Consider the following 24,448-nt stretch of genomic DNA (forward strand, 5'->3'; position numbering starts at 1 on the left):
TTTTTGTGTGAGATAGTTTACCCCATTCTACCTCTCCCTTTCTTCTTCTCCGAGTATAATCCTCTCTCTTCCCTTAATTTTATTCTCCAGATATGACCCCTTAATCTTCAACTCACCCTGTGCCCTCTATCTGTCTATCTACATATACATACATATAATTTTTTTCCTCCAACTACCCTGATACTGACAAAGGTCTCATGAGTTATAAATATCATCTTTCCATGCAGGAATGTAAACAGTTCAATCTTAATAAGTCTCTTAAGATTTCTCTTTCCTGTTTACCTCTTCATGTTCCACTTGAGTCCTGTATTTGAAAGTCAGATTTTCTATTCAGCTCTGGTCTTTTCATCAAGAATGCTTGAAAGTCCTCTATTTCACTGAATGACCATTTCCCCCCCTGATTTTTAATTAATATTTGGTCATTGTGTGTTCAGAAACCTTTTACTGTTGTCAAATTTGGGGGGTCATGATCCATAGTTTAAGAAGTGCTGGGGTCAGCTAAGTGGCGCAGTAGATAGAGCACCGGCCCTGGAGACAGGAAGACCTGAGTTCAAATGAGGCCTCAGACACATAACACTTACTAGCTGTGTGACCCTGGGCAAGTTACTTAACCCCATTGCCTAGTCCCCCCCCAACCCCTCTAAAAAAAAAAGAAATGCTGGGCTGGATAGTCTTCTGTCCAATTCTAAGTCTTTGATGCTGTAATTCTTTCCATAGGATGCTATCTATGATGCTGTCTCCATTGTCTTTTCCTCCCATCCATATCCTTCCCCACGTAAATAACTTTTCTGACTTTTAAACAGAAGTCAGTGGGAAGATTTATTTTAAATCATCAGGTATTTATAAGTGCCTGTAATGTTGCACACACTCTGCTAGGCTTTGGGGATACAAAAATAAAAATTAAATAGCCCCTTTCCTCAAGCTTAGATGCTATAAGTTGATAACTTGTAAAAAATATATACATTTTAAGAAGTTAAGATGTTAACAAGTTTCATGCCATATCTTGAAATATCCACAGCAGCTATCTGTCTGTCTTATCTGTCTATATCCTTCTATCTGTCTGTCTGTCTATCTGTCTATCTATCTATCTATTTATCTAGTAATAAGAGGATAAAGACTAGATCTTAGATTTCATTGGTATAAGAAACTCCCAATTGAGGAAACTCCCTCTATCGGTGCTTGGGGCACCTTATCTGCAATTTGTAGCCTTATTTATAGCAATTTGTAGCCTAGAATGACACAACCAATATGTGTCAAAGGCAGGACTTAAATCCATTCCTGGCTTTGAGGCCAGCTCTGGGTCCACTATTGCATTGACTCTTAGTATCTAAAAATGAAACAAAATAAATATAAATTAACTCAGGTAGTAGCTTTGAGGATCAGGAAATTCCACATGTAGGAAGTGTTGTTTGAACATAATTTCGAAGAAAACTAAGGATTCCAAGAGGCTAAAAACATGAAGAAGTGAATTCCAGGCATGAGAGGTAAGTCTGCAAAGGCATAGAAATGTGAGTCTGAACAATAAAGCTAGTTTGGTTGGACTGAAGAGAGTCTGGACCAGCAAGATAGAGCTAGTCTGTTAAAAGCTTTAAATGGCAAACAAAGGACATTATATTTGATTTTAAAGGTGGTAGGGAGCCACTGGGGTTTGTTGAATAGTAGAATGACATGTACAGATTCATGCTTTAGGAAATTCACTTTGACTGCTATATGTTGTATGGACTAGAAAAAGCAGAGACTGGAGGCAACAAAAGCCCCCTTGTGTTGACACACTAATTATAAAGGAAATTAAATTCAGGTCTTCAGATTTGAAGGTTAGACTCTCAGGTGAGAAAATGAAAAAGTTCTTTAACCATTAAATATTGTATAAACATAGGTTAATGTTTAAACCTAGCTGATATCTTCCAAATAGGTAGAACTAGCTTTTTTTTTTTAAGCTAATCTATGTAATAATCAGTAGGTGCTGGACAGACTTGTCATTAGCCACAGATTTTCCAATACATTATAGATTTTTTATCTATAATGGAAGAATTCAGAAGTTCAGAACATTTATTCTCTTTCTCTTAATCTTGCTTACAAAGTGTATCCCCCAACCTTTTAGCATTAAGTAGATAAAATGTAATGAAGCACTGTATGTTTGAAGTTTAGTTGGTTTTTCCAAATAACATAATATCCCTCATCTTCAGCTCAAGGTAGTTAAAAAAAAACAACTTTAAATTCTCTTCTCCCCCCTCCCCCCAATTGGCATATCAGCAAATGTTTTTAGGGGAAATAGTGCTCAACCAGGAGGCCCTATCTATGAATTCTTTTGCTATGGTTACCAAAAAAATATTCATTGGATCAATAGATATTCATGAAACACCTAGTACTTGTAGAACAGTGTTGTGTAGTGTAGGAAATGATGTTGTTCAGTCATGTCTGACTCTTCATGACCCCATTTGGGGACTTTCTTGGAAGAGATACTGAAGTAGTTTGCCATTTCCTTTTCTAGCTCATTTTGCAGGTGAGGAAACTGAGGCAAACAGGGTTATATGGTCACATAGGATGTGACTATATGATCATGTACAGAGTTGCATGGTCGCTTGAACTCATGAAGAGGAGTCTTTACTGACTCTGCACCACCTAGCTGCCCTGTTGTAGGGAATACATAGAAAAACAAAGGCTTAGTCCCTGTTCTCATGGCACTTACATTGTAGGTTGCTAGTCCTATTCAATACATATGACACATATGCTGATATAATGAAAGTGCAACAAAGAAATAGAAAGTGTTACGTAAATAGGATGGAAAGATTACTTCTATGGAAGGGTAAGGAGGAAGAACATGAAAATACATGGGAAGAACAAGGAAATTGTGGTGGAGCAAATAGTATTTGAGCTGGGCCTTGGGGAAAAAAAGAAACTGTATAGTCATAACTGGGAGTGGAGAGAGAGAAGAGTTTTCAAGCAAAGAGAATAGAATGAGCAAAGTCATGGAGGTAGGACACTTTGGCTCTAATTTTGGAGAACAGTGACTCTTTGGTTTTATGAATACGATCTACCAAATAAAGTAGAATAAGATAAGGTTGATAAGCCTGGTTAGGATCAAATTATAGAGGACCTTCAATCCTAAGGGGTTTTTTATTGGATTTTATTTGGTAGGTAATCTGAAGTCATTGGACATTTGGGGCCATGGGGAAGACAATAAATAGCATTAATTAACATGAGCAGAGCCATCAGAAAGATTATTCTGGTAGCAGTGTATAGGATGGATGAAATGGGAAGGAGGGGACAAAACAAAGGTAGGGAAGCAGGTTTTGAGGTTCTTGCAGTAATTTAAACAAATGGGAAGCTAAATGAGTGTGATGGCAGTAGGTGAAATAAACATTTAGTGAGAATCTAGTTGATTTTGCTGTCAAAATTGTATGTGAGGAGGAGAGGATTATAGTCCAAAGCCTGGGTGAACTAACTGATGAAATGAATGGTAGTGCCATTAACAAATAAAAAAGCTGGGAGAGCAACTTTAAGTTGGTCAGGACATGTTGAAGTAACAGTAATGTGTGTAGAGGGACAATATAGGTATTTGGAAATATGGAAGTTTGAGAGAGGTTGACACTAGAGATACAACTTTTGGGAGTCATTTGCATGGAAGTAAAAATTGAGCTGTCAGAGAGTATTAGAGAAAAGGAAGAACCAAGCTCCTCAATACAAACTTAAAATTTTTCTTTGTGTTGTATTTGTCAGGACTTGCTTTGTCAGTACCAATATGATTGGTAGATTTTAAGCCTTAATTTTCCATTTAGTTGTTTTGTTATTATTGGAAAAAATTGCCCTTAGGAACATTTAGCAAGTTTGTCATACCATTTCATGATAATTAAAATAGAATTACTTTAGTAAAAATAAAAAAGGGGCTTGTTACTCATTTTTGTTAGAAAATATTTTAAAATTTAATTTAGAAGTACTATTTGCCTATATTCTACATTTAGTGTTTTTCCTCTCCCTCTTTCCCTAGCTTAATTGATCTTTCCTGTGTTTTCAAAGTAGATCTTGAGCACCATTACTATTTACTTTTTAAGCTGAATAATATTTAGTGCTTCACTCTAGAGTGGGGAGGCAGGAACATTTGATATATTTTGGTTCTTAAATGGTCCCCTTGGAAACACAGGGAGTAGTTGAGATATTCTCTCCCTCTTGAGTTATTTTAATTTTTAAAAAGCTGAGTTTTCCAGAAAATAACACATTAACATTTTATTGCCACCCCTGTGCCTCACCCCTTTTTTGTCTGTTCAAGCAAATTAACTTAATGCAGGCTTTTTGTCTAAAGTTCACAGTAGATACATAAATAATTTTTTTAAATTTTCATTAGTGTAGGGAACTCCTTGTAAGTCAATCAACAAGCATTTATTTATTAATTTATGAAGTGCTCACCATGTACCTACCAGTCACTGTGCTAAGCAAAATACTGTCTTTGCCTTCAAGGAGCTCATATTCTCATGAGGGAGACAACATGCAGACAACTGTGTACAGATGAGATAGATATACAGGGTAAATTGAAGGTAATCTCAGATGAAAAGTTCTAGCAACTGAGAGACTGGAAGAGGCCTTTTAGAGAAAGTGGGATTTAAGCAGAGTCTTGAAGTATAACAGGAGGGAGAACAGACAAGCAGGGCCAGGAGTTCGAGGAAATGGAATGTCATTAAATGAGGAACAGTAAGAAGGCCACTGTTGGTGGGTAGCAATGACCAGTCTCTGGGCCTGTGGCCTTTTAAGAGATAGAAGAAAGGTTTGCTATTAAAAAAAACCCAACACTAAAATAAGAAATATTTACCACCTATATCTCTCTGGGGAAGTCATTCCTACCTACATAGATCATTAGATCAACTCATCTGTTAAGTCTCAGAAAGTTGCCTGGGCCATGCAGAGTTCAGGACTTAGGGCCCTAGTAAATACATTCTCTGTACCTTTTCTGAGAATTGTTGAATAATACCTTCTCCTGGGATTTTTCCTTGCTCCAGCGCCTGCTTAATATGGAAAGAAATTACATTTGACCCTTTTGTTTGTTTTTTTTAAAATCTAGTTACTTATTTTCTGTGATTTAACTTTTTTGAGTAGATTAATTGTAAATCTAGTGCTTTTAGGTCCTACTCTAGAGTTCTTGATCTGCAGCAAAGGTTAGCTTTGTTCAGTGTTGTTGGTTCTTGGAAAGGCTTCCTTATGAAGAAACAAAACTCAAAGAAAGAGTGTTATTCATTCACAAGAGTACTGAAATGCTGTTTGACTATCTAAGATCAGAGGTTAAACTCAAGTCTTTTGGCTGTGTTTTCTAGGGTAGAGCTTTAAAGATTCACCCCATTAAAACTTTTTTTTTACTTTAGAATTTGTCTTCCGGTGGTATGGATGGCTATACTACTCTCCGACTCCTAAAGCACTGACTTTTGGGATCCCAAATTATATTTGACTTCACGATCTTTGAGTAGAGAAGAGACCATGGAAAACTAGAATTAAATGATTGCCAGTCAGATATGAGACCAAAAGTCTAGTTTTCCACCAGAGTGAGTGTACAGTCTTGTGAAGTTTTGAAAGCAATCCAGATCCATGCCAAACATCATTTCAAACCAAAGTAGATAAGGAATATAATCAGACAAAAAGGCATTACACGTTTATTCTAGCATCAGTAGGTTTTAGTGTTTTAAATTGACTGGTACTTTTTCCCTCCTCTCCTGTTCCATCCCCGGTTTTGTATTTTCAAGCAGGAGGAGCTGTATGTGTTACCAAGAAATAGTACGGAAATCCCAAGTCCTGGTGTAACTGTTGTGAAAACTGGTTGGTGATGACCACTTTCTTCCCCAGCCCCACCCTGAAGTAGTGGGAGGGGAGAATTCCAACTGTTAAGTTTAACCCATCCTGTCTGCCTGCTAGAAGGCCTGTTTTCCACCCTAATGGTTTCTGCCTAACAAATGGTGTTTCTTTCTTACAGCATTATGATCCTGGACTTGTTGTGGTGATGGTAAACTTAGCAGTGGTAATTTTTTATTTTCAGACTGAATTACTCCTTTTTGTCATCAGTGCACCAATATGTTAGGCTTACTTTCTCTGTTGTAGCCTTCATCCCTCTGCTTGGTCTTTTTCATTTTCCTTTCCTTTCCTTTATGCAACTTGTCTGATCCCTGTTCATTAAAGGGTAATGCTAAGAAGGGATGTATCTGTTTGTGATAGAACTGCCACAAAAAAAAAATCATTTAAAACATAAAATCCTAATATTGTTCAAACTTGATTTACCCCAGAACATCATGGGCGCTAGCACTTGCTACTGCAATTTTCAAATAAATAAATAAATTGAAACAAACTTTGACTGCCTTAGGAGGCAAAAGTACTGATGCAGTGTTTATGTACAGGGGTTTACATAGTTATTGAATCTGTACCAAAAGTCTTCATTCTTGCAAAAACAAAGCTTAACAGATAACAAAAAAGTAGAAAATAAAATTGAATTCTTTTGACTTTTTTTTCAATTATTCCATTAGTTTCTCTGACTTTACCAGTAAATCCCTGATTGAGACGTTTTCAAAGTGATATTGCACTTAAGGACGTCATTTTTATGACATGTCTTTAATTTGGTCCTTTTGCTAAAGATTGCAGTCACTGCTTATTTATTATACCATTGGGCGCAAGGTAGTAATGTGGTGTTTTGGTTTTGTTTTTTTGAGGGGTTTTGTTTTTTTCCTCTTTTTTTCTGTTTTTATTTTTGTTTTTGTTTAACTGGCAGTCTTTGAAAGAATCAAAATGAAAGCTCTATTCCAGAAACCTTTTTTCTTTGCTGGCATGAGATGTTTTTTTGTTGTTGTTGTTTTTAAAATCTGAAATTTTAATTGCCCCAATTAATTTTCCTGTTTGTTGCTAAAAATAACAGTTGGTCTTTGGTGATACATAGGTAAACTCCTGGATTTTTACCACTGCCTGAAGACAAAAGTTAACCCTATAAATGCAGATCAGTTGAATACAAATTCCATAAACTGTTGCATGTTGGTTTGAAAAAACTTAATCCTTGTCACCCAGAGTCCAAGATCCAACCAAGGTCATGGCATTTGTTGATTTTTTTAAAAATGCCTCATTGTTGGCCTGATAAAGTTGATTTTTTTTTTTGGCCCAAAGGTATAATATGTATATGTGTGTATAACAAAAGCAGTTTTTTACACCAGCCTGAGTGTAAAAGATGAGGGAAGTAAACATTGTGTTTTTTCACTCAAGGTATACTACGGATAAGGTAAGTCCTCTTTTCAAGTGGGCTTACATCACAATAAACAGCGCAAGTTGTGATGTAAAACAGCTGTGGTAGTAAAGTGCTTGTCTGCCCCATTTTGCTTTGTTTGGCTGGTTATGAGTGGATTAAAGATACATAAAAACAAATTTCAGCATAGTTTGATTAGTTTAAAGTCAATTTTCTTCGCAACTAGTCCTTTTCACAGCTTACTGATTGCCACAGCCAATCTGGGAAATGAGAAAATAGCATTACTATTTTAGAAGGTTTCAGTTTATGAATGAAATCATTTTTGGCTACCCAAGGGTATCTACTTCTTCATTTAATTTTTTATACTACCTCTTATTTAACTGCCAAGCCATATTTCCACAAACAAAATTAAGTTCTGATTTTACTTAAGTTGGCTTTATAATTTTCTAGCATTTTAGTTGGAAATATACTTTTGTGTTTATATAGATTGAGATGGCTATAGGGGTAAAGGGATTGTTAGTATAGAATATAAATGACTTGTTTTTGATGGGAGGATCTTGTAAGTCAAAGAAAAAAAGTTTTTAAAAACCTCCTGTTGCCAGTAGGTAGTGTAGTGTTTTAATCTAACCACCAATTTTTGCTAGAGTGGTTAGTGTTCTGCAAATCCCAGGTTGTTCGGTTAGCCAAGGGTGGTTGGGTTTGAGCTGGAAGAAGTGGATTTGGATGTAAGCTGTGAGAATGGCTTGTGTTTGGTTCACTGTAGCTTTCTGGTCTCTGCACTCCAAGGCAAGATCTCTAACCACCCAAACCCACTGTGTAAAGTGAGCTGTTGACTTGGCTGTGTGCCTCACCTGGTTATGTGTTCCTGTTTCAGGGAGAACAGATCCCATTCCTATCGTTGTCAAGTATGATGTCATGGGTATGGGTCGAATGGAGATGGAGGTAAGCTGATCTTGCTAGGCTATTACCTTATGGAATATGTGAGCTAAATTATGTTAACTCTGAGTATAGATACAGGTATAAGAATACCCATGGAAGATGGAGTGATAGCTATTAATAGTTAATTGTATAGTTCTTTTTCTTTCAATTAAAAAAATGTTTAATAACATTTCATGCTATGATTCCTTAAAGGGAAGCAGATGATTCAGTAACTCAGTTTTGTCTTTGGGGAACCTGAGTCATAGAGAGGTTTGTAGATTTACACATGATCACAGCTCTGTGGCAGAGTACAAGGATCCTGAAACTCCTGAGTAGTATAGTATTTTTCTCTTAGGCAGCGCTGCTTGTCTTAAAATTTTCTATTGAAATAAAAGGTTTTCCCCTCTAGAAAGGAGTATTGCCCCTGGTTCCCCACACTTCATTACCTAAAATCTTTTCCATATCCTCTCTTAATTCTTTGGCATTGAGACCTGCATTTCCATAAAGTGAAGTCCATTATTACTGGCCATGGATGTGCCTGCTGGGAACCACTGCTATGGCAGGATTAATGAACTGTTTTGCATGCCATTTTCTCTGTGGGGTGACAAAGTGGGAGACAGTTAAGTAAGATATATAGACTTTTTACAAACAGTATCATATTTGATAATGCAATACTTTTTAGGCTAACTGTATCATTTCAGGATTGTAAGACTAATCTGATTCTGTTCTTGTTAAGCTTGATTATGCTGAAGATGCTACCGAACGGAGGCGTGTCCTAGAAGTAGAAAAGGAAGACACAGAAGAGCTGAGGCAGAAGTACAAGGTACTTGATAGAGATAGTCTGTGTATGGAATCTCCAGGGTAAATGTAAAGACTGCTTATTTTTTTATGAAAAGGAGTAATTTATTATAATATCAATTTAGCTTTCATTGGTGAGACATATCATTAGATCTTGGCCCCTTAGGACTCCTGTTGCTTTTAAGGCTCCTTTGGGAACTTAATTGTTTTTTTGATGTGGTTGCAATCTTATTAGATCTTGTCGGTTTTATATTCTAAATTATCACCTCTGCTTAGGTTTTTTAAGTTATGGCCAGCAAAATACATTCTAGTTATTTTTCTAAAAGAGGGTCAGGGAAATGTTTCTACCACTAGCTCTCTGGAAGTGTTATATTAAAGATCTGGGGGTGGGGAGGGGGTGGGCAGGGCAGAAATTGGTATAGGGAGTGAAAGAAAGCCTTGTAATTTAGAGTCACCTAGAGCAGCCATCAGATGCTATATGCCTCCTGAGGATACTCTGTTGCTCTAACCACTATGTTTCAGCCTTCCAGACAGTTGATTGGAAATAGGTTATTAGTGATTTACATGGTGTCAGCTTGCAGCAGAAATGTATAGAGTTAACAACCTTGTCAGGTTCAGTGAAGAATTTTACACAGATGCTGTGTGTGTGTGTGTGTGTGTGTGTGTGTGTGTGTGTGTGTGTGTGTGTGTGTGTGTGTGTGTGTGTGTGTTGGGGGGGTATAAAAGGGGGGACATTTAATGAAAAATTGAGGACATTCAATGAAAATATCCAGGGGTGTAAGAGAATTTTTGTTACTGTTCCAGTCCTGTGTTGCTGTCTAGTTACCCTTAAATTACTACAAGAGCTGTGGAGTATATTGGTAGATAGGATGCACTTTTCTTTCTGTCATTTGAGGGGGCGGGAGCAGGGAGGTGAGGGAACAGATGGGACAAAGGAATGGGATTCAGACCCTGTGATTTCATTGGTTTAGGGAACCTCCCAGGTAAGGAAACTTCTAGTAATCTACTGATACAGGTCAGCACTTTTGCAATGTAAGAGTCTTAGTTACCTGATACACTAAGGGGTAGATAACTTACCCATGGTCACCTAGCCAGTATGTGTCAGAGGTAAGGACTTGAACCCAAGTCTTTATGACTCTGAGCTGATTCTATCTATTACACCATACTTCCTCTCTGTTAATTTTATGTGACAGCAAACATCTGATCCTGCACTGCAATTTTTGCAGCATTGGTGCAACTTTTATATCTTTAAATGCAGCTAGATTTGAAAGCTGTTTTAAATCTAAGAGCTTTCGTTTTAAAAACTGACTCAAACACAATTATTTCAGTGCTTCAGGTCAGGCTGACTTTGGCCATTCATGTAGAGGAATTGTAAGTCACTGACAAGTGGAAATATAGTGAAAGCAGATTCCAGTATCTGATTTCCTGCTTTGTTACTTGTGAATATTTGTCAAAATATTTTGACATGACCAAAATGAACATTTTGACCTTTTTGAATCATTATTTTTAAGAAGGAAGTGGTTCTCAAAGCAGAATTTTTTTAAAAAATTTCTTTTTAGGTATTACTACCTAAAATTTTACTTGAATAACTTTAGAATCCAAACATGAGGATGTGTGTTTAAATAGATAGATAGCTATTTCGCATTCACATTCAAATTGATGAATCATTCTTCCTAGTGGATCTCAGATTTATGTTACCCAACCATTCATGCCTTTGTAACATTTTCTGTGTCTGTAGAAGGAATTTTCTTTTGTCATGTTCTAGTTAGAAATGGGACTAGTTCTATCCATTCACAAGTAGTTAAAATATTTAAAATAGTAGAAAAGCGACTTGACCAAGTTCACATAGAGCAAACTAATCCAGAAGTCAGAATTTGAACCCGGATTACCAGTGTTCTTTTCACTATATCACACTGCTTCTCCCTTACGCTTCCGTGTCTCCTTATAGATTTATACTGGTCGTTCAGGAAGTCTTAACTTACAGAGCAGCCACCAGGAAGCATAAGCCTCTAAATCAATCCTGTTGCTAACCTGACTAGCCCAATGATCAGTGAAACAATATTAACAGAGTTTAATGGGTCAGTTTTTAAGAAGAATAGTTGGATTCAGGGGCCTCTCAGACTTCATGAATTATTTTACACAGAAGCTGATAGCTTAGTGTTAACTTTTTTTCTCTAAGTAAAACCTGAGGTTTTTTCCTAGCTATATTTACATTTAAAACAAATTACTTTGTTTTTTTTTAGATTTCACCTTCTCCAGCTGATGCATCCCCAAGTCATCATTTTAAATGTACTTTCATTTTTTAAAAAGTAATAACACTAACAAGCAAATTATAGATACAGAACTCAGCAGTTGGTTTTAAAGAAATCCAGAGGGGGAGCTAGGTGGCACAGTGGACAGAGCACTGGCTTTGGAGTCAGGAGGACCTAAGTTGAAATCCAGCCTCAGACATATAACACTCACTAGCTGTGTGACTCTGGGCAAGTCACTTAACCCCAACTGCTTCACCAAAAAAAAAAAAAAGAAATCTAGAGAAGCAAAAATCTTATCTCTAGGCAAATATTGTAATTATTAATACCGTCACATATAAGGTGCTCTGTTTATAAAAATTTTTACATAGAAACCTTTTAAGATAATAACCAAACACAGCTTTGGCTATATTTGCCTTCTATTCTAAAATGGTCTCTACTTATGTGAAATCTGAGGGCAAATTTTTGTGTTATCTTTGGCTAAATATTTTTAAATATCTGGAATTTAAAACCTCAGATCAAAATTAGACATCTATAAAATAGTGTCTTTCCAAACCGTAATCCTCTATGTGTTTTACAAATTCCCATGGTTTTGCAAAGATTTAAAGTAAGCAGAAATTTTTTGTTAGATGAGTAATTTGAACCCTTCATTTACAAGATACTGAATTAAGATATCCTTTTTCAGAGGAAGTAAAAGCTTAAACTTTTGCATGAAATCTAATTATCGTATTTTGATTTTAATGGTCTACTTAATCCGTGTTGGTTCAAGTCTGTGCCAGCCAAACACCAGGCACATTTAAATAGACATTCAGAGATTTTTACTTCAATAAAACAACAAAAAATTTGAAATAGCACCTTCCTGTGAATATGGAATACTAAATTTAATGTTGGATTTGGTTGATGTATTGGTTAGTTTGGCTGAACTTTTCCCCTTTGTTACCTCTCTGGGAGGGCAGGGGAGGTATACTGGGAAATGTAAGTGTTATAAAAACAAAAGATACCAATAAAAAATGTTTTTGGAGGGGGAAAGGAATAACACCTTTGTTCTAAGGAACAGCATTTTCTATATACATTAGGCTCACAAAAACCTGTAAAATGGCAGTATAGTAAATCACTAATTTTCGAAATTAGAAGGTTGGCTTGGTGAATTCAGAACTGTAAAATATTTTATAAGTATACAGTTTTATTCTTAAGTACAATTTAAGCTTTGAACTTCAGTATCATTAGATGTTTGCGAACACAGTACAAGCCTATATTCCCTTTTACATTTTATATTCATTCTCAATTTCATCTTCACAAGAACTCTCTGAAATTGATTCAGTTCAGCAGGCATTTATTAAGCACCTACTACATGCCAAGTCCTTGAATAATTACAAGCAGTATTGACCTCAAGAAGCTGACTGTTACTACCATTGCCAGGAATCTGAGGAGGAGGAGTAATGGCAAACAGTTCATTAACAAAATTTTTAAATTTAGTTTTCAGAGTGCTTTACAATTATTATCTCATTTGGTCCCGACAACAACCTTGTGAAGGAGATGCACACTTCCAGCTTGGTTGTATTCAGTTCTAAACCTGGAACTAAAATACAGTGCTCATTCAGTGGTGTAAACACAAATCCTGTAATCTATGTAGGAATAGTTTGCTCAACATAGGTGTGCAGTCAATTTTGAAAACATTCTAATTTTCTTGGGCTCTTATTTTAAAGTGGTTTTTTTAAATTTGTTTGTTTGGGTTTGATTTGTTTGTTTTACTACACCTATGATTTCATTAGTGTAGGGAAGTCCTAGTGAAGAAGGCTCCCTTTACTAGTGCTAGGGCAAGACCTTATTTGCCCCTTAGAGCCTGACAGAATTGCTTGTGCCCCTGAGAGGTCATACATACTGTTAGATGCTGGATGTCTGACCCTGATCCTGCAGCCAGCTTTCTCTCAGCCATGCCATGCTGTCTCTCAGGTGTATCTTTTAGAAAAAGCTACCATGGGAGCTTGGCTGGTTTCCCTTTATAAGTAAAACCCTAAAAGTCAGCAGGAGGAGTATTTTCAGCTTTTATTTTTTTTTTTTTGGTTATCACAAATTTTGAATTAGATGAGTCCAAATAAATGTCAGGAAAACCAAAGCTCATGAAGAGGGAATTATAAGAAATTCAGGTCCCAACTCCATGGTTGATTATTTCACATTTACTGTGTGTATATTTAATATAATATATTTTTGTGGGAAAATTTGAATATGGAGAAGACAGTTCTGGCTATTAAATTTTAATCAAAGAGGTCGATTAAGTCTTTTTGTAGGAGGGAGGTACTATTAACAAAGTCTGTTTCATTCTTATCTAAATTAAACATTTTTATAGGGCTACTGTCAAGTGACAATTTATCTTCCTCACCCCCCAATTTTCTTATATAATTGGGCAGCTAGGTGGCACGTTGGGCCTGGAGTCAGGAAGACCTGAGTTCAAATTTGACCTCAGATGCTTAACTAGCTGTGTGACACTGGGCAAGTCAGTTAACCTCTCTGTTTGTCTTAATCCACTGGAAAAGAAAATGCAAACCATTCCAAACCCCTTGGACATTATTTATGTGCAGTGGTCCACAGGATCACAAAGAGTTGAACACCATTGAACAACTGAATAGCAGCAAACTTATGCCAGTGGTCAGTTGTTTGCCTGAAAAAAGACAGAGAGTGGAAGACAGACCAGGAAGGGTAGGAATTGCAGAAGCTAGGGATACAGATAACACACTGGCTAGTAATCAGCTAGTGAACAATTATGAACTGCCCTTTCAAGAAACCAGGTGACTGCTCCAGGATGTCTTTTAGGAGACATTTGAAGTTCCAGTGTTCTTCAGACTCTTAAAAACTGTGAGGTCCTTTGGGAAAAGGGTAAAGGAGACGTCACTATAAGTGAGGCTTCCTTCTCACCCTATAACAGTTCCTCTTTAGAGGTGTACTGGAAAGCCACATGTTCCAATTTCTTGAAGAGCCTCCTGTTCTAGATAACTCAGTGCTTTTATATAGTATTCAGAAGGCATGATAAAATCCCCATACCCAATTTTATATCTCTTTATATGATCATTTCTCTTCATCAAATGACATTCAAAGTTTTTCACACACAGTCTGTGATATTTTGATTGATTGAGACTTGTTCTCACCTATTTAAGGTATTATGACTTACAAATGTAAGTCACATTAAGTCAGTGTGTTTTTTTTTCCTCTCTATAAGACATACTTTAAATATTGTGTCAGAATAGGAAAGGAATATAGCATGTATCCTCTACTTTGTTCCATGTTCATTATGTTACACAAGTCCAGTATTGAGTTCAAAACTGCTTCAGTTTACAGATTCCTTGTCAACTGTAGTTTACATCATAGGAGTACCTTCTTTGCAAAAAATTCATGAGAACTAACTGGATTCCTCATGGCTGAAACGTCTTTGGTTTGTGGTTTACGTGAATTAGCTTCCTGGAATGTGATTTGGGAAATGGAAGCTACTTTTCCTGAAGTGATCTTAGGTTGCCAGACTCACTTTTGTAATAAAAAAAAAAAGTTCTATTTATTAACCAAACACATTATTAAAGCTGGATAGCCTTTAGCTATGGGGCCTTAGTTACCTGTTCTTAAAACTGTGAACTTTTGTAATAATGCTCCCACATCAAATCCTTTTGAATAACAGTGTATATGAATAACAGTGTATCTGTTGGTCCAGTTGTACAGATTTTATATTGCCTAATTGTTCCTTTAAGTGAGCTTTTGGGGTATCCATGGTGTTAATGAAAAAACATTTCCCTCTTCAGTTGTGTTATTTTTAATTTCAATTTAATCGATTTGATTTTTCTTTCTATTGTAGGATTATGTTGATAAAGAAAAGGCCATTGCCAAAGCCCTAGAAGATCTTCGAGCTAATTTTTACTGTGAACTCTGTGACAAGCAATATCAGAAACACCAGGAGTTCGACAACCACATCAACTCCTATGATCATGCACACAAACAGGTGGGAAAGAGTTAACTGCTTACAGGAACCACTAGTTTCTGGTTTTAATACCTTCTCCTCTGCATTCTTGTTTTATATTTTTATAAACTGAACTTTCCCTACCCCACTATTTCATTTTTTCTTCCATTCTAGGATTCATTTTTGGATGCTCTTGGTTGTGATTTCCCATTTCCAGAAATGCACCTCTATGCACACATTCATTTGGAAATTTTGACTTTGACATGTTTGTGTACTGACTGCTATATTTTCAGATTAAATGTAAAAGAAATATTTGATAGATGTGGAAGACTCATATCTACTTGCCGATAGTGAGGCCTGAAGCTTTGTGACTAACATGATATATAGTTTTCTTATGGAAACAGTCCTGACCACTCATACCCCCTCTAAATTTGAAGTGAAAGGAACCACTATGAATTTCATAGATTTTTAGGTTTTCATCAGACAACTATTGTTAAGAAAAATACAAATTAATGCCTGTCATAATCAGCCACTTTACTTAAAAAGAATAGTGGTGAAACATGTTGACATCTTTGTAAAAGGATGAATTAAGATATCTTTACCATCTTTTTTTATTAGTATGGAAAGGAAACTTAGGGACAGCTTTCTACTTCATGTAGAAAACAGGAGATTAAAAAAGAAAATAGTGATTTCCCTAGGTGAAGCTTTGGAAGGAAAACAAGCCTTCAATGCCACAGCAAGGTCCTATCTGGATAAAGGTTTGGAAACCATCTGATCACCAAATATTGGGTGACTTTGGCAGAATGTGCTGGCAGAGTGTTCAGTTAACAGTTAATGGAGCTTGTTAAATTTGTAAGATTTATGAGCTTTCTAAAGAAGCTGCACCTGTTCAACCTACATTTCTTTGGGTCTTGTAATTTGCAAGATTTCAGTTTTGTTGGTCTTCTAGCCATGAAAGTCTGTGGAAATTTTAAAAGACAGACTTTAGCTATTGAAGTTTTACTTTTAGTAGAGATGGTTTGATTTGCCCAGCTGGTATGGGTGGTTTTGATTGTGGCTTTTTTGTTTTGGTTTTGGGTTTTTTTTTGTTTGTTTGTTGTTTTTTTAAAGCTTTTAGCTGTGATATAATAAACATGGATCTGGTCCTCTGTAGGAGACTTTGCCTGACACTCACCCACTATGGATTTAACCAGGTTATTAAAAAAAAAAACGCTTATTTTTTCTTAAATACCTTTTGAACCTAACATCTTTGGTCATTGCTTTCAACATATTGTCAACATGATTTTATTTGAAGAAGTAGTTAGGTAAATCAGTTTTATAGCAGTAGTAGTATATGGACAGTTCACATCCCCTCCAAATTGTCCTTCACAGAAGAAAAGGTGAGGTATGTAATAACAAATGCTATCACTCATCTAATTATTTTCAGGTGCACCACCTTATTCATTGCAGTCTTACCATTGAAAGGGAAAGATAGTCTTCAGTTGTTTCTTATTGTTTTACCACTTAAGAAATTTTAGAATTTTAAGAATACATCTTTCCAGTTTGATAAAATTTCTTTTAAGAGAGTCTGTGTCATCATAGAAATAGCAGGGGAAACAGTTTAAAAGGCTAACTTTGAAAAAAACTGGTATAGAAGTCTCTTGAACAGGGTACCTAGTCTTATTCCATTTTATACTAGGACAATAATCTAGGGAAAATACAGTTCACCAACCCTATGTATTAATCTAGAACAGTTAGTTAATAAGTAGATTTATATGTTATATTTACCTTAGTTTTCACTCATTTTGGCATTTCATCCTGTCAGGTGCACCATAATAGTTATTTCTTTTTGTTCGAACATTTAAGCAATGCTAATCTCTCTGTTACTGAAATCATTGATCCTCGGACTGGTGTTTGGTAAACACTTCAATCTGGAAATAACAACATCATAACCACATAAAACAGAAATTTGTGGGGCTGTGGTGTAACTTGTTTTTCTTAGCTCATCTCTTCACAGAATTTTGAATTCCCTCAGGAAACTTTAGTGTTGGTACATCACAGATAAATAACCTTCTTAATAGCAAATGGATCCTGTTTTTCTTTGATCAGCATAGATGCATGCCTACAAAATTACCATCCCTTGAAACTCTCCTTGTTCCGGCATCATTAAGACCTTATCTTGCCTTCCTGGAAGGCACACAGAATCATTGTGAATATGAGCCAATAGATAAAGGCATATAGCCATATGGTGGTGGCTCTAATTTGCATCTTCCAAATTTTCATCATTGAAGACTAATAAACCATTAAAAGGGATATTAGCTGAATTGCCTGATAGTAGATTGCTGGAATGGGCAGTCTCACTACAATCCTTTCTCCTAGCCTGAGTAATCTCTTTCTTATAGCGAATGCTGATCACATTACTTCAACTCTTTATTAAAAGATCATGCTCTGCATTCAGATTGCCCTCAGATCCTTCTCTATTACTAATTTCCCTTATTTTAGGTAAAACTAAAATAATTTACAACAGAAATGCTTTATTTTTGAGAAATTGTTTATCTTTCACAGATACAAAAGCTTATGGGATACAGTAACTATTTTAGCATCCTGATGGTGTCATAGTGATACTTTGTTGAATTCTTAAATTTTCCAGTGATTCTCTTGGCTGTGTCCTAAAGAAATCAGTAGGGGCAGCTAGATGGCGCAATGGATAGAGCACTGGCCCTGGATTCAGGAGGACTTGAGTTCAAATGCAGCTTCAGACACATAACACATACTAGCTGTGTGACTCTGAGCAAGTCACTTAACCTCATTGCCTTGCCAAAAAAAGAAAGAAATCAGTAAAGCTTTTGTGACTTTTCTAAATTCTAATATATTTCACATGCCTGGCCAGAAAGGATTACACAAATATTTTAAATCAAACAGGGAAACTTTTTCTATCATTTTCAGGAATCCAGAAACCAAATACTGGGATTAGTGTATTTTTTTACTGTGATCATTGAAATTCAACATATATTTTCAACCCCTGCTAAAGTGGATATCTTTTAAATATCTTTTAAATAAAAACATTATATTCCCTTTATTAGGCATTATCATTTTAAAATATCCTCTTCATTTTCAGTCTAAGATATCTATTTTTGTGGCAATAATTCCACTTTAAAATTACTCATCTTCGTAATTATCCCCTACCTTCTTATCCTATAGCATTTTGGCCACTAAAAATACTTATCAGCATTTCCATAACCTCTACCTAATAATTCCATGTCTGTGTTCTTTACTCAAGTTCCCACCAATCCCAACTGGAGTAATATCTAGTTTTTAAAAATTAACTTTTCCAAATGAACAACATTTTAAAAAATTATACATTCCCCCAACCTACCCTATTCCCTTTTTGGCCCAGCAAGATCAATTTCTCTACCCCCTTCAGGATCCTCTGTTGTAGTTTTGCTAATTTAGACTTCATAGTCTTAGATTTGATTCTCCTTTCACACCAGCACCTCTTCTGCTAAGCCTTCAACAGTTTCAACAGCTTCAACAAGAACAACAAATTTTATATAACATAGCACAGCAATGGTCTGTTTGGGAAAGGATGCCTTCAGCCTACCAATCTAGACCTCTGTTCTGTGATCGTGACTCCAATATAAGAATAGGAAACCCTACCCATATTTCGGGGTGGGGGGAGTCCTTTTCAAAATTTTAGGTTATAGCCTCCATCTTGATCACGTTTTGGTTTTTCTTGCTGTGAAGAACTGAAACACCTTTCTTTCATAAGACTACTCTATAGCACCTACCAAGACCAGTTCTTTCTCTTCTGGTTGTTACAGTTTTAGTCGTTGTATCATCGTTCTGGTTAACAGTAGCTGAATTTACTTTTCATTCACTCTGACAGTATTATAGAAAGTCATGGCCAGTTGATTCAGTACCTGGTAGTGTTCTGTATACTAGTTTGTCAGTAACTATTAGTGACTAACAAAATTTGTAGGTACTTTATTATGCCGTTAACTGTTATAGTTGGTGTCAGATATGGAACAAGAGGGATACAGACATACTAACTTCCTGGGGTTCTTATTTTGCTGGTGGAAACCATCACCATCTTGAACTTCATCATTGGTACTTAATGGCCTAGATGGCAGCTCTGAATTTGAAGTTTTCTTCTTCCCTGATTAGATATTAAGAGTAGCTTGCCAGTAACAAAATATCTGCCTCTTTCAAAACACATTTCCAGCATAAGATTGTCTATATATTTGGTGGTTATGGGGTTAGGACAACAAACATATTGAAAACAATTGGACCTAAAACAAATGAAACCCTAAAGACAAATTCCAAGTCTTTTTCCCATGTGACATGGTAGAAAGAAGAGAATGGCAAGTAATCAACAAGGTGAGGAAAGACAATTGGGGTTTGGGGCTTTGGGAGGTACTTGGCCACTGCTAGGAAGTTAGAGCACTAAGGTCCCCATTTATGTTATGGAATAACAATTTCGTTGTTATTTCATTTAAGCTCTTTAAGCTACTGAATGCCTATATATTTGTAACAAATTACTGTAGTGGTCATCATTCATTTTCTGTAGACATCCATTTTATAGGATAGCAGAATGGCAAAGTACAGGGGCAGCTAGATGGCACAGTGGATAGAGCACCGGCCCTGAAGTCAGGAGAACCTGAGTTCAAATCCAGCCTCAGACCAAACACTTGACACTTACTAGCTGTGTGATCCTGGGCAAGTCACTTAACCCCAATTGCCTTAAAAAAAAAAAAAAGAAAAGAAAAGAAAGGACAAGTACAGTATTTTGGCCCTTATAATTCACTCCCCAAAAAGATTTTACAATAAAGATCAAATATGAAGGAACCATACATGTCAAAACATGGGAAAATGATAACTATTTTAATAGTCTAAGGCAGATAGCTGAAGACAATAAGTTGAGTGGGACCTCAGTTGTTCAGGAGATAGATACTTTCTCTGGAGCTGCATTGTGTGGTAAGTGAATCAATAAATTCTTGCTGACCTTCCTAGGGTTGGTCTTTTTCCCCCTCTCCCTCTTATTTCCATGTTGTACCCTATAAGCCCACCACCTCCTTGGAGAAACAGAAAAATAGTTTTCTTCCTCTATTCAGCTTTCCAAGTGCCAGTTTCTCTTGAAAACCTGAGCCTGCCTGAAGAGTCCACTGTGGGCTAGTAAATGAATTTAACCCCAGACAACTAGTTTAGGAGCAGAGGTTGCTCCAAAACTCTGCATCTTTAGTTTCCCTTCAACTTCTTTAGAAGGTTTGTTCATGCAGTCTTGACTTCTTATCTCTAGCTGTAAGGTCTAGCCATTTTTTTGCTTCCATCAGATACTTGGTACAGGTTAATATTAACATAACTAACAATTAGCTAAATGTATTTAAAGAACATTGATTATTCTAGCAAAATTTTTCACTGATATTGGTTGATCTTTCAGTGGTGTCTACTAGATATAATTTTGATGGTTAATTAAGTCAGGCTAGCACAGATATTAATATTCCCAAGTTATACTCAGTGCTTTATTTCAGTATTTTGTTTCCTTGTAACATGTTGGATATAATGTCTCATCCTGTGATTGGATTGTGAATGAGAATAGTTCTAATGGCAGCCCACCTTTGCTAGTTTGATGAGTTTTTGTCTAATGCTAGTGAGAGGAAACTTTTTCGTTGCTGATGTGCTTCAGACATTCACTGTCCCTGCCAACTGCTTCTTTTGTTGCCTTGTGTCATAATACCTTTGTGTTTAAACTAAGGATATTTTTGAATTTGTCTCTGTGTCTCCATGCACATAATTCAAACTGTTTTCCCCATCCCAAATTTTGGGAGTTTCCTTTTACTTAGAGTACCTCAAAGCAGTGCCCTGCCCCTGTACCATGTCTTAAAAGGGCCTATCGTTGAACTTCTTGTAAAAAGTTAATATGACTGAGGATCTTTTTATCGTGAGTTACACTAATTGCTGCAACTCTTATTCCATAATGCTGGGATTGGCTATGCTTATGTCAGTTCCTTCTCTCTTTAAAACCATTTTAGTTGTGCCTTGAATTGAGGCCACGCACACAGTGCTAAATGAACAAATAGTAAGTTACCAGTATCCAACACGAATTCGAATTAATTCAACAGGGGACAGAGATTTATTCAGAGAAGTACAATCAGCCCCTGCATCTTCAATTAGTATGAATTATGACCATTCATTGGTGCTTTCTCTAATCTTTTAAGATTGTAAGTAAACCTTTCTACATGGGCAGCAAATTAATGAAGGCTGATCATAAACCTTATGTATATTAATCTAGCTGTGATTATATATATAGTGTTGCAGAGTTATTAGGTATAGGAAAGAGTTAATATAAATTACTATAATTATTATTTTTAAACAAAATACATTTTTTATAATTCTCTTTATTAGTTCTCTTGTATCTGTAATAAGCATCAGTGTCAGCTTTCTGTCAAACAGCATCGTTTCAAATCTCATAAAGACAAAAAATGTAACTAATTCCTCATCACTTAATGGTTTCTGTTAGTACTACCCTTTTTCATCCCCTGATTACCTAGGTCTGAGGCCTCTTCTGTCTTTCTAGGTTCAGCCCTTGATTCTCCACTGGTGCTTAAACACTGGAAGCAATAGGAACTCTAGGTTCTGCAGGTGTGGACACCTACCCAGGGAGCCCATATGGCCTCCTTGATGTGTACTGGGATGAGGGAGATATGAATCCATGGATAGTAGTGAATGGAAAAATGGAGTGGGATGGGCTCTGGATTCCTTGTCCCTGAGATTTGGGGAGTGGGGGTAAAGAGGGCTCTGGATAAGAAACTATGGCAGTTGGTCACACACATAGCTTTTAGGAAAAGGTAGCAAGGGGTTGTCAGTTTATCTGGACTGACTCTGAGCACCCCAGGAGGACTAAATAAAGAACTAACCTTAAAAATAGGAATAATGTGGTACCAGATGCAATAGGAAAGTCTCTTCCTTCTCAAAACAGTATAGTTCCACATGCTTGGTGATTCCTTTAAGGGAAAGTAAAAGTTTTTTATTCCAAGAATAGTCACAAAAGACCTAAAACCCAAATACTTGGGAGAAGTAACAGTGTAGTGTAGCCAAAAGTGTATTGGATTTAGTAGCTTGTGCCAGTCAGTTAACTTCTCTTAGACTCATTTACCTAATCTGTAGGGTATAATCAATCAGCAGATTTAAATATCTGGTATCAGATTCTTTTCTGTTTTAATAAAGGGTCTTGAGTTAAAAACAAGGAAGAAGACTTGGAGGGGGAAGGATAGTATTATCAGGAAGAAAGGGAAGTTGAGTATACAAAAGACCAATTTTGCCAAGACCTGTGTTTATTCTGTTTGCTGAATTAGTAACAGAAGTTGTAAGCAGATATTTCTATCTTTTCTGTACCCAGCTTGAACATAACCTTAGCCATAATATTTCCCATTATTGTTAGGAAGTAGCATGTCTCACTCTCTGAGTTGCTTTCTATAGAAATAATACATTTATTTTCTTAGAGCCCCTCTTATTTTTCCATAGTTTGAGGATTTTGTTTTTAGATTGATGCTGCTAATGTTTTCTTAGCAGCCACATAAGAGATTGTTTATTAGTCATACTAGAATAGACTATACCTGTTCTGCTTAGCTGAAACCTATCTTGAGGGTGAAATAGATCAGAAGTTATTATCTGGATGATCCTTCTTTCTGAATCTTCTATACTGCATAGGATCTATCTTATTCTAGTTTCCTTGGCTTAATTCAGAATCACATTGTTATGCATCCCCTTCCTAAACAAGAATGTATTGTCTCTCCTGAAGTTCTTGAGAACAGGACTCTTGCTTTTCTTCCTATATTCCCAGTGCTTAATACATACTTGTCAAATAATAAGTGCTTAATAAATGCTTTTTCTTTCAATCAATCAACAAGTATTTATTAAACAACCTTTTAGGTTCTAGATGTTGGGGATACAAATATAATGAACAGTTCCTATTCCCAGTTCATCCATACCCTGTACAGCATATTCAACAAGGGTCATCTAGCCTTTGCTTGAAGACCTGTACTGTGGAGGAACCTGCTACATCCCACAGCAACTTGTTACACTTTTGAATGTCACTGTTAGTTTTTTTCTTATATCAAGCCTTAATCTGCTTCTGCAACTTTCTACCCATTACCCCTAGTTCTACCCTTTGGGATAAGGAAAGCAAAGATTCTATGTCATATTTGAAGATAGCTAATATATCCTTCTTGGGCACTAGGTGGTGCAGTGGATAGAGTGCTGGGCCTGGAGCCAGAAAGATTTATCATCTTTCTGAGTTCAGATTTGATTTCAGATACTTACTAGCTGTGTGACCCTGGACAAGTCACTTCACCCTGTTTGCCTTAGTTTCCTGATCTGTGAAATGAGTTGGAGAAGGAAATGGTAAACCACTCTAGTATCTTTGCCAAGAAAACCCCAAAATTGGCTCACAAAGAGTTGGACACGACTGAACAACAACAATAATGCTATCCCCTCTAAAGTCTTTAGGCTTAAATATCCGCAGTTCCTTCATTCCTCATCCGGCATGGTCTTAAGACATTTTATCTCCCTAGCTGTCCTTCTTTAGATACTTCCACTTCCCATATCCCCATTTCTAGACCCTATCTTGGGTGCTTTGGAGGGAAGGGTATAGAAGAGGGAGACCATTGCCAGTAAAGAATCTTTTCCTTCAGCCTTCCTACTAATACCTACTTCTCTCTCTTGGCAAGATACTGACTCCATCCCTGTGGAAGAGAATCTAAAATCTCTGCTCCTTTCAAACCCCACCCCCTTACGTAACACAGATGCTTGCTTTCTTGAGTGAACTACTAGTAACCACCTATAATCCCAATGGTAAGATAGAGGACCACCAGGCTTTTAACACTTACATTGCTGTTATACTGTCCAGACCTACAGGCAATGCCACCTGACTTCTTGGTGCAGCCAAGGAGTCCTAGACCTTGCCTTCTGTGCCACTATTGAACCCTTAGGCCTTCCATTCTTTTCTGTATGTCCTGAAAGTTAGCTCTTCTCTATGTGTCCATTTCTCCCACTATTGCATTATGAACTTCTTAGAGCAGTCAGTGACTGTGTCACTTTTCTTTTTGTATCCCCAGTGTTTATAACGGTGCTTGGCATATACATGTTAAGTGCTTAATAAATGTTTTCCCACCTCATTCATTGTTAGTTTCCTTCCTAAAATATGGAGCCCAGATTAGGGAGAAGAAAAAACACCTGTTCTAGATGTCTTGCCAAGGAAAAGTACAGCAGGACTATCACTTTCATAATTCTGTGTACCTTTTAATTTAGCCTATGATCACATTATCACAGTTTGATACTGTTCCTTGTCACACTGTTGATTCATAT

General features: G+C 36.5%; 1 protein-coding gene across 6 annotated transcripts in view; it reads left to right on the forward strand.

Annotated features, from left to right (window-relative positions):
* The window catches only part of GPATCH8 (G-patch domain containing 8), a 125,173-nt gene that overhangs the window by 86,367 nt on the left and 14,358 nt on the right, over positions 1-24,448 (forward strand). For 5 of the 6 annotated variants that reach the window (XM_020997739.2, XM_078155966.1, XM_078155967.1 and 2 more), the window contains 3 exons: positions 8,076-8,143; positions 8,856-8,942; positions 15,005-15,148. In XM_020997739.2, coding sequence (XP_020853398.1) covers positions 8,076-8,143; positions 8,856-8,942; positions 15,005-15,148 — 299 coding nt within the window. Of the gene's footprint in view, positions 1-5,952; positions 5,999-8,075; positions 8,144-8,855; positions 8,943-15,004; positions 15,149-24,448 lie in introns of those variants that run through there. The other variant, XM_020997740.2, reaches the window with a different exon arrangement.

Source organism: Phascolarctos cinereus, unplaced genomic scaffold (assembly GCF_003287225.1).
Source record: "Phascolarctos cinereus isolate Bilbo 61053 unplaced genomic scaffold, phaCin_HiC Scaffold_5;HRSCAF=322, whole genome shotgun sequence".
In the NCBI taxonomy this organism is placed as follows: Eukaryota; Metazoa; Chordata; class Mammalia; order Diprotodontia; family Phascolarctidae; genus Phascolarctos; species Phascolarctos cinereus.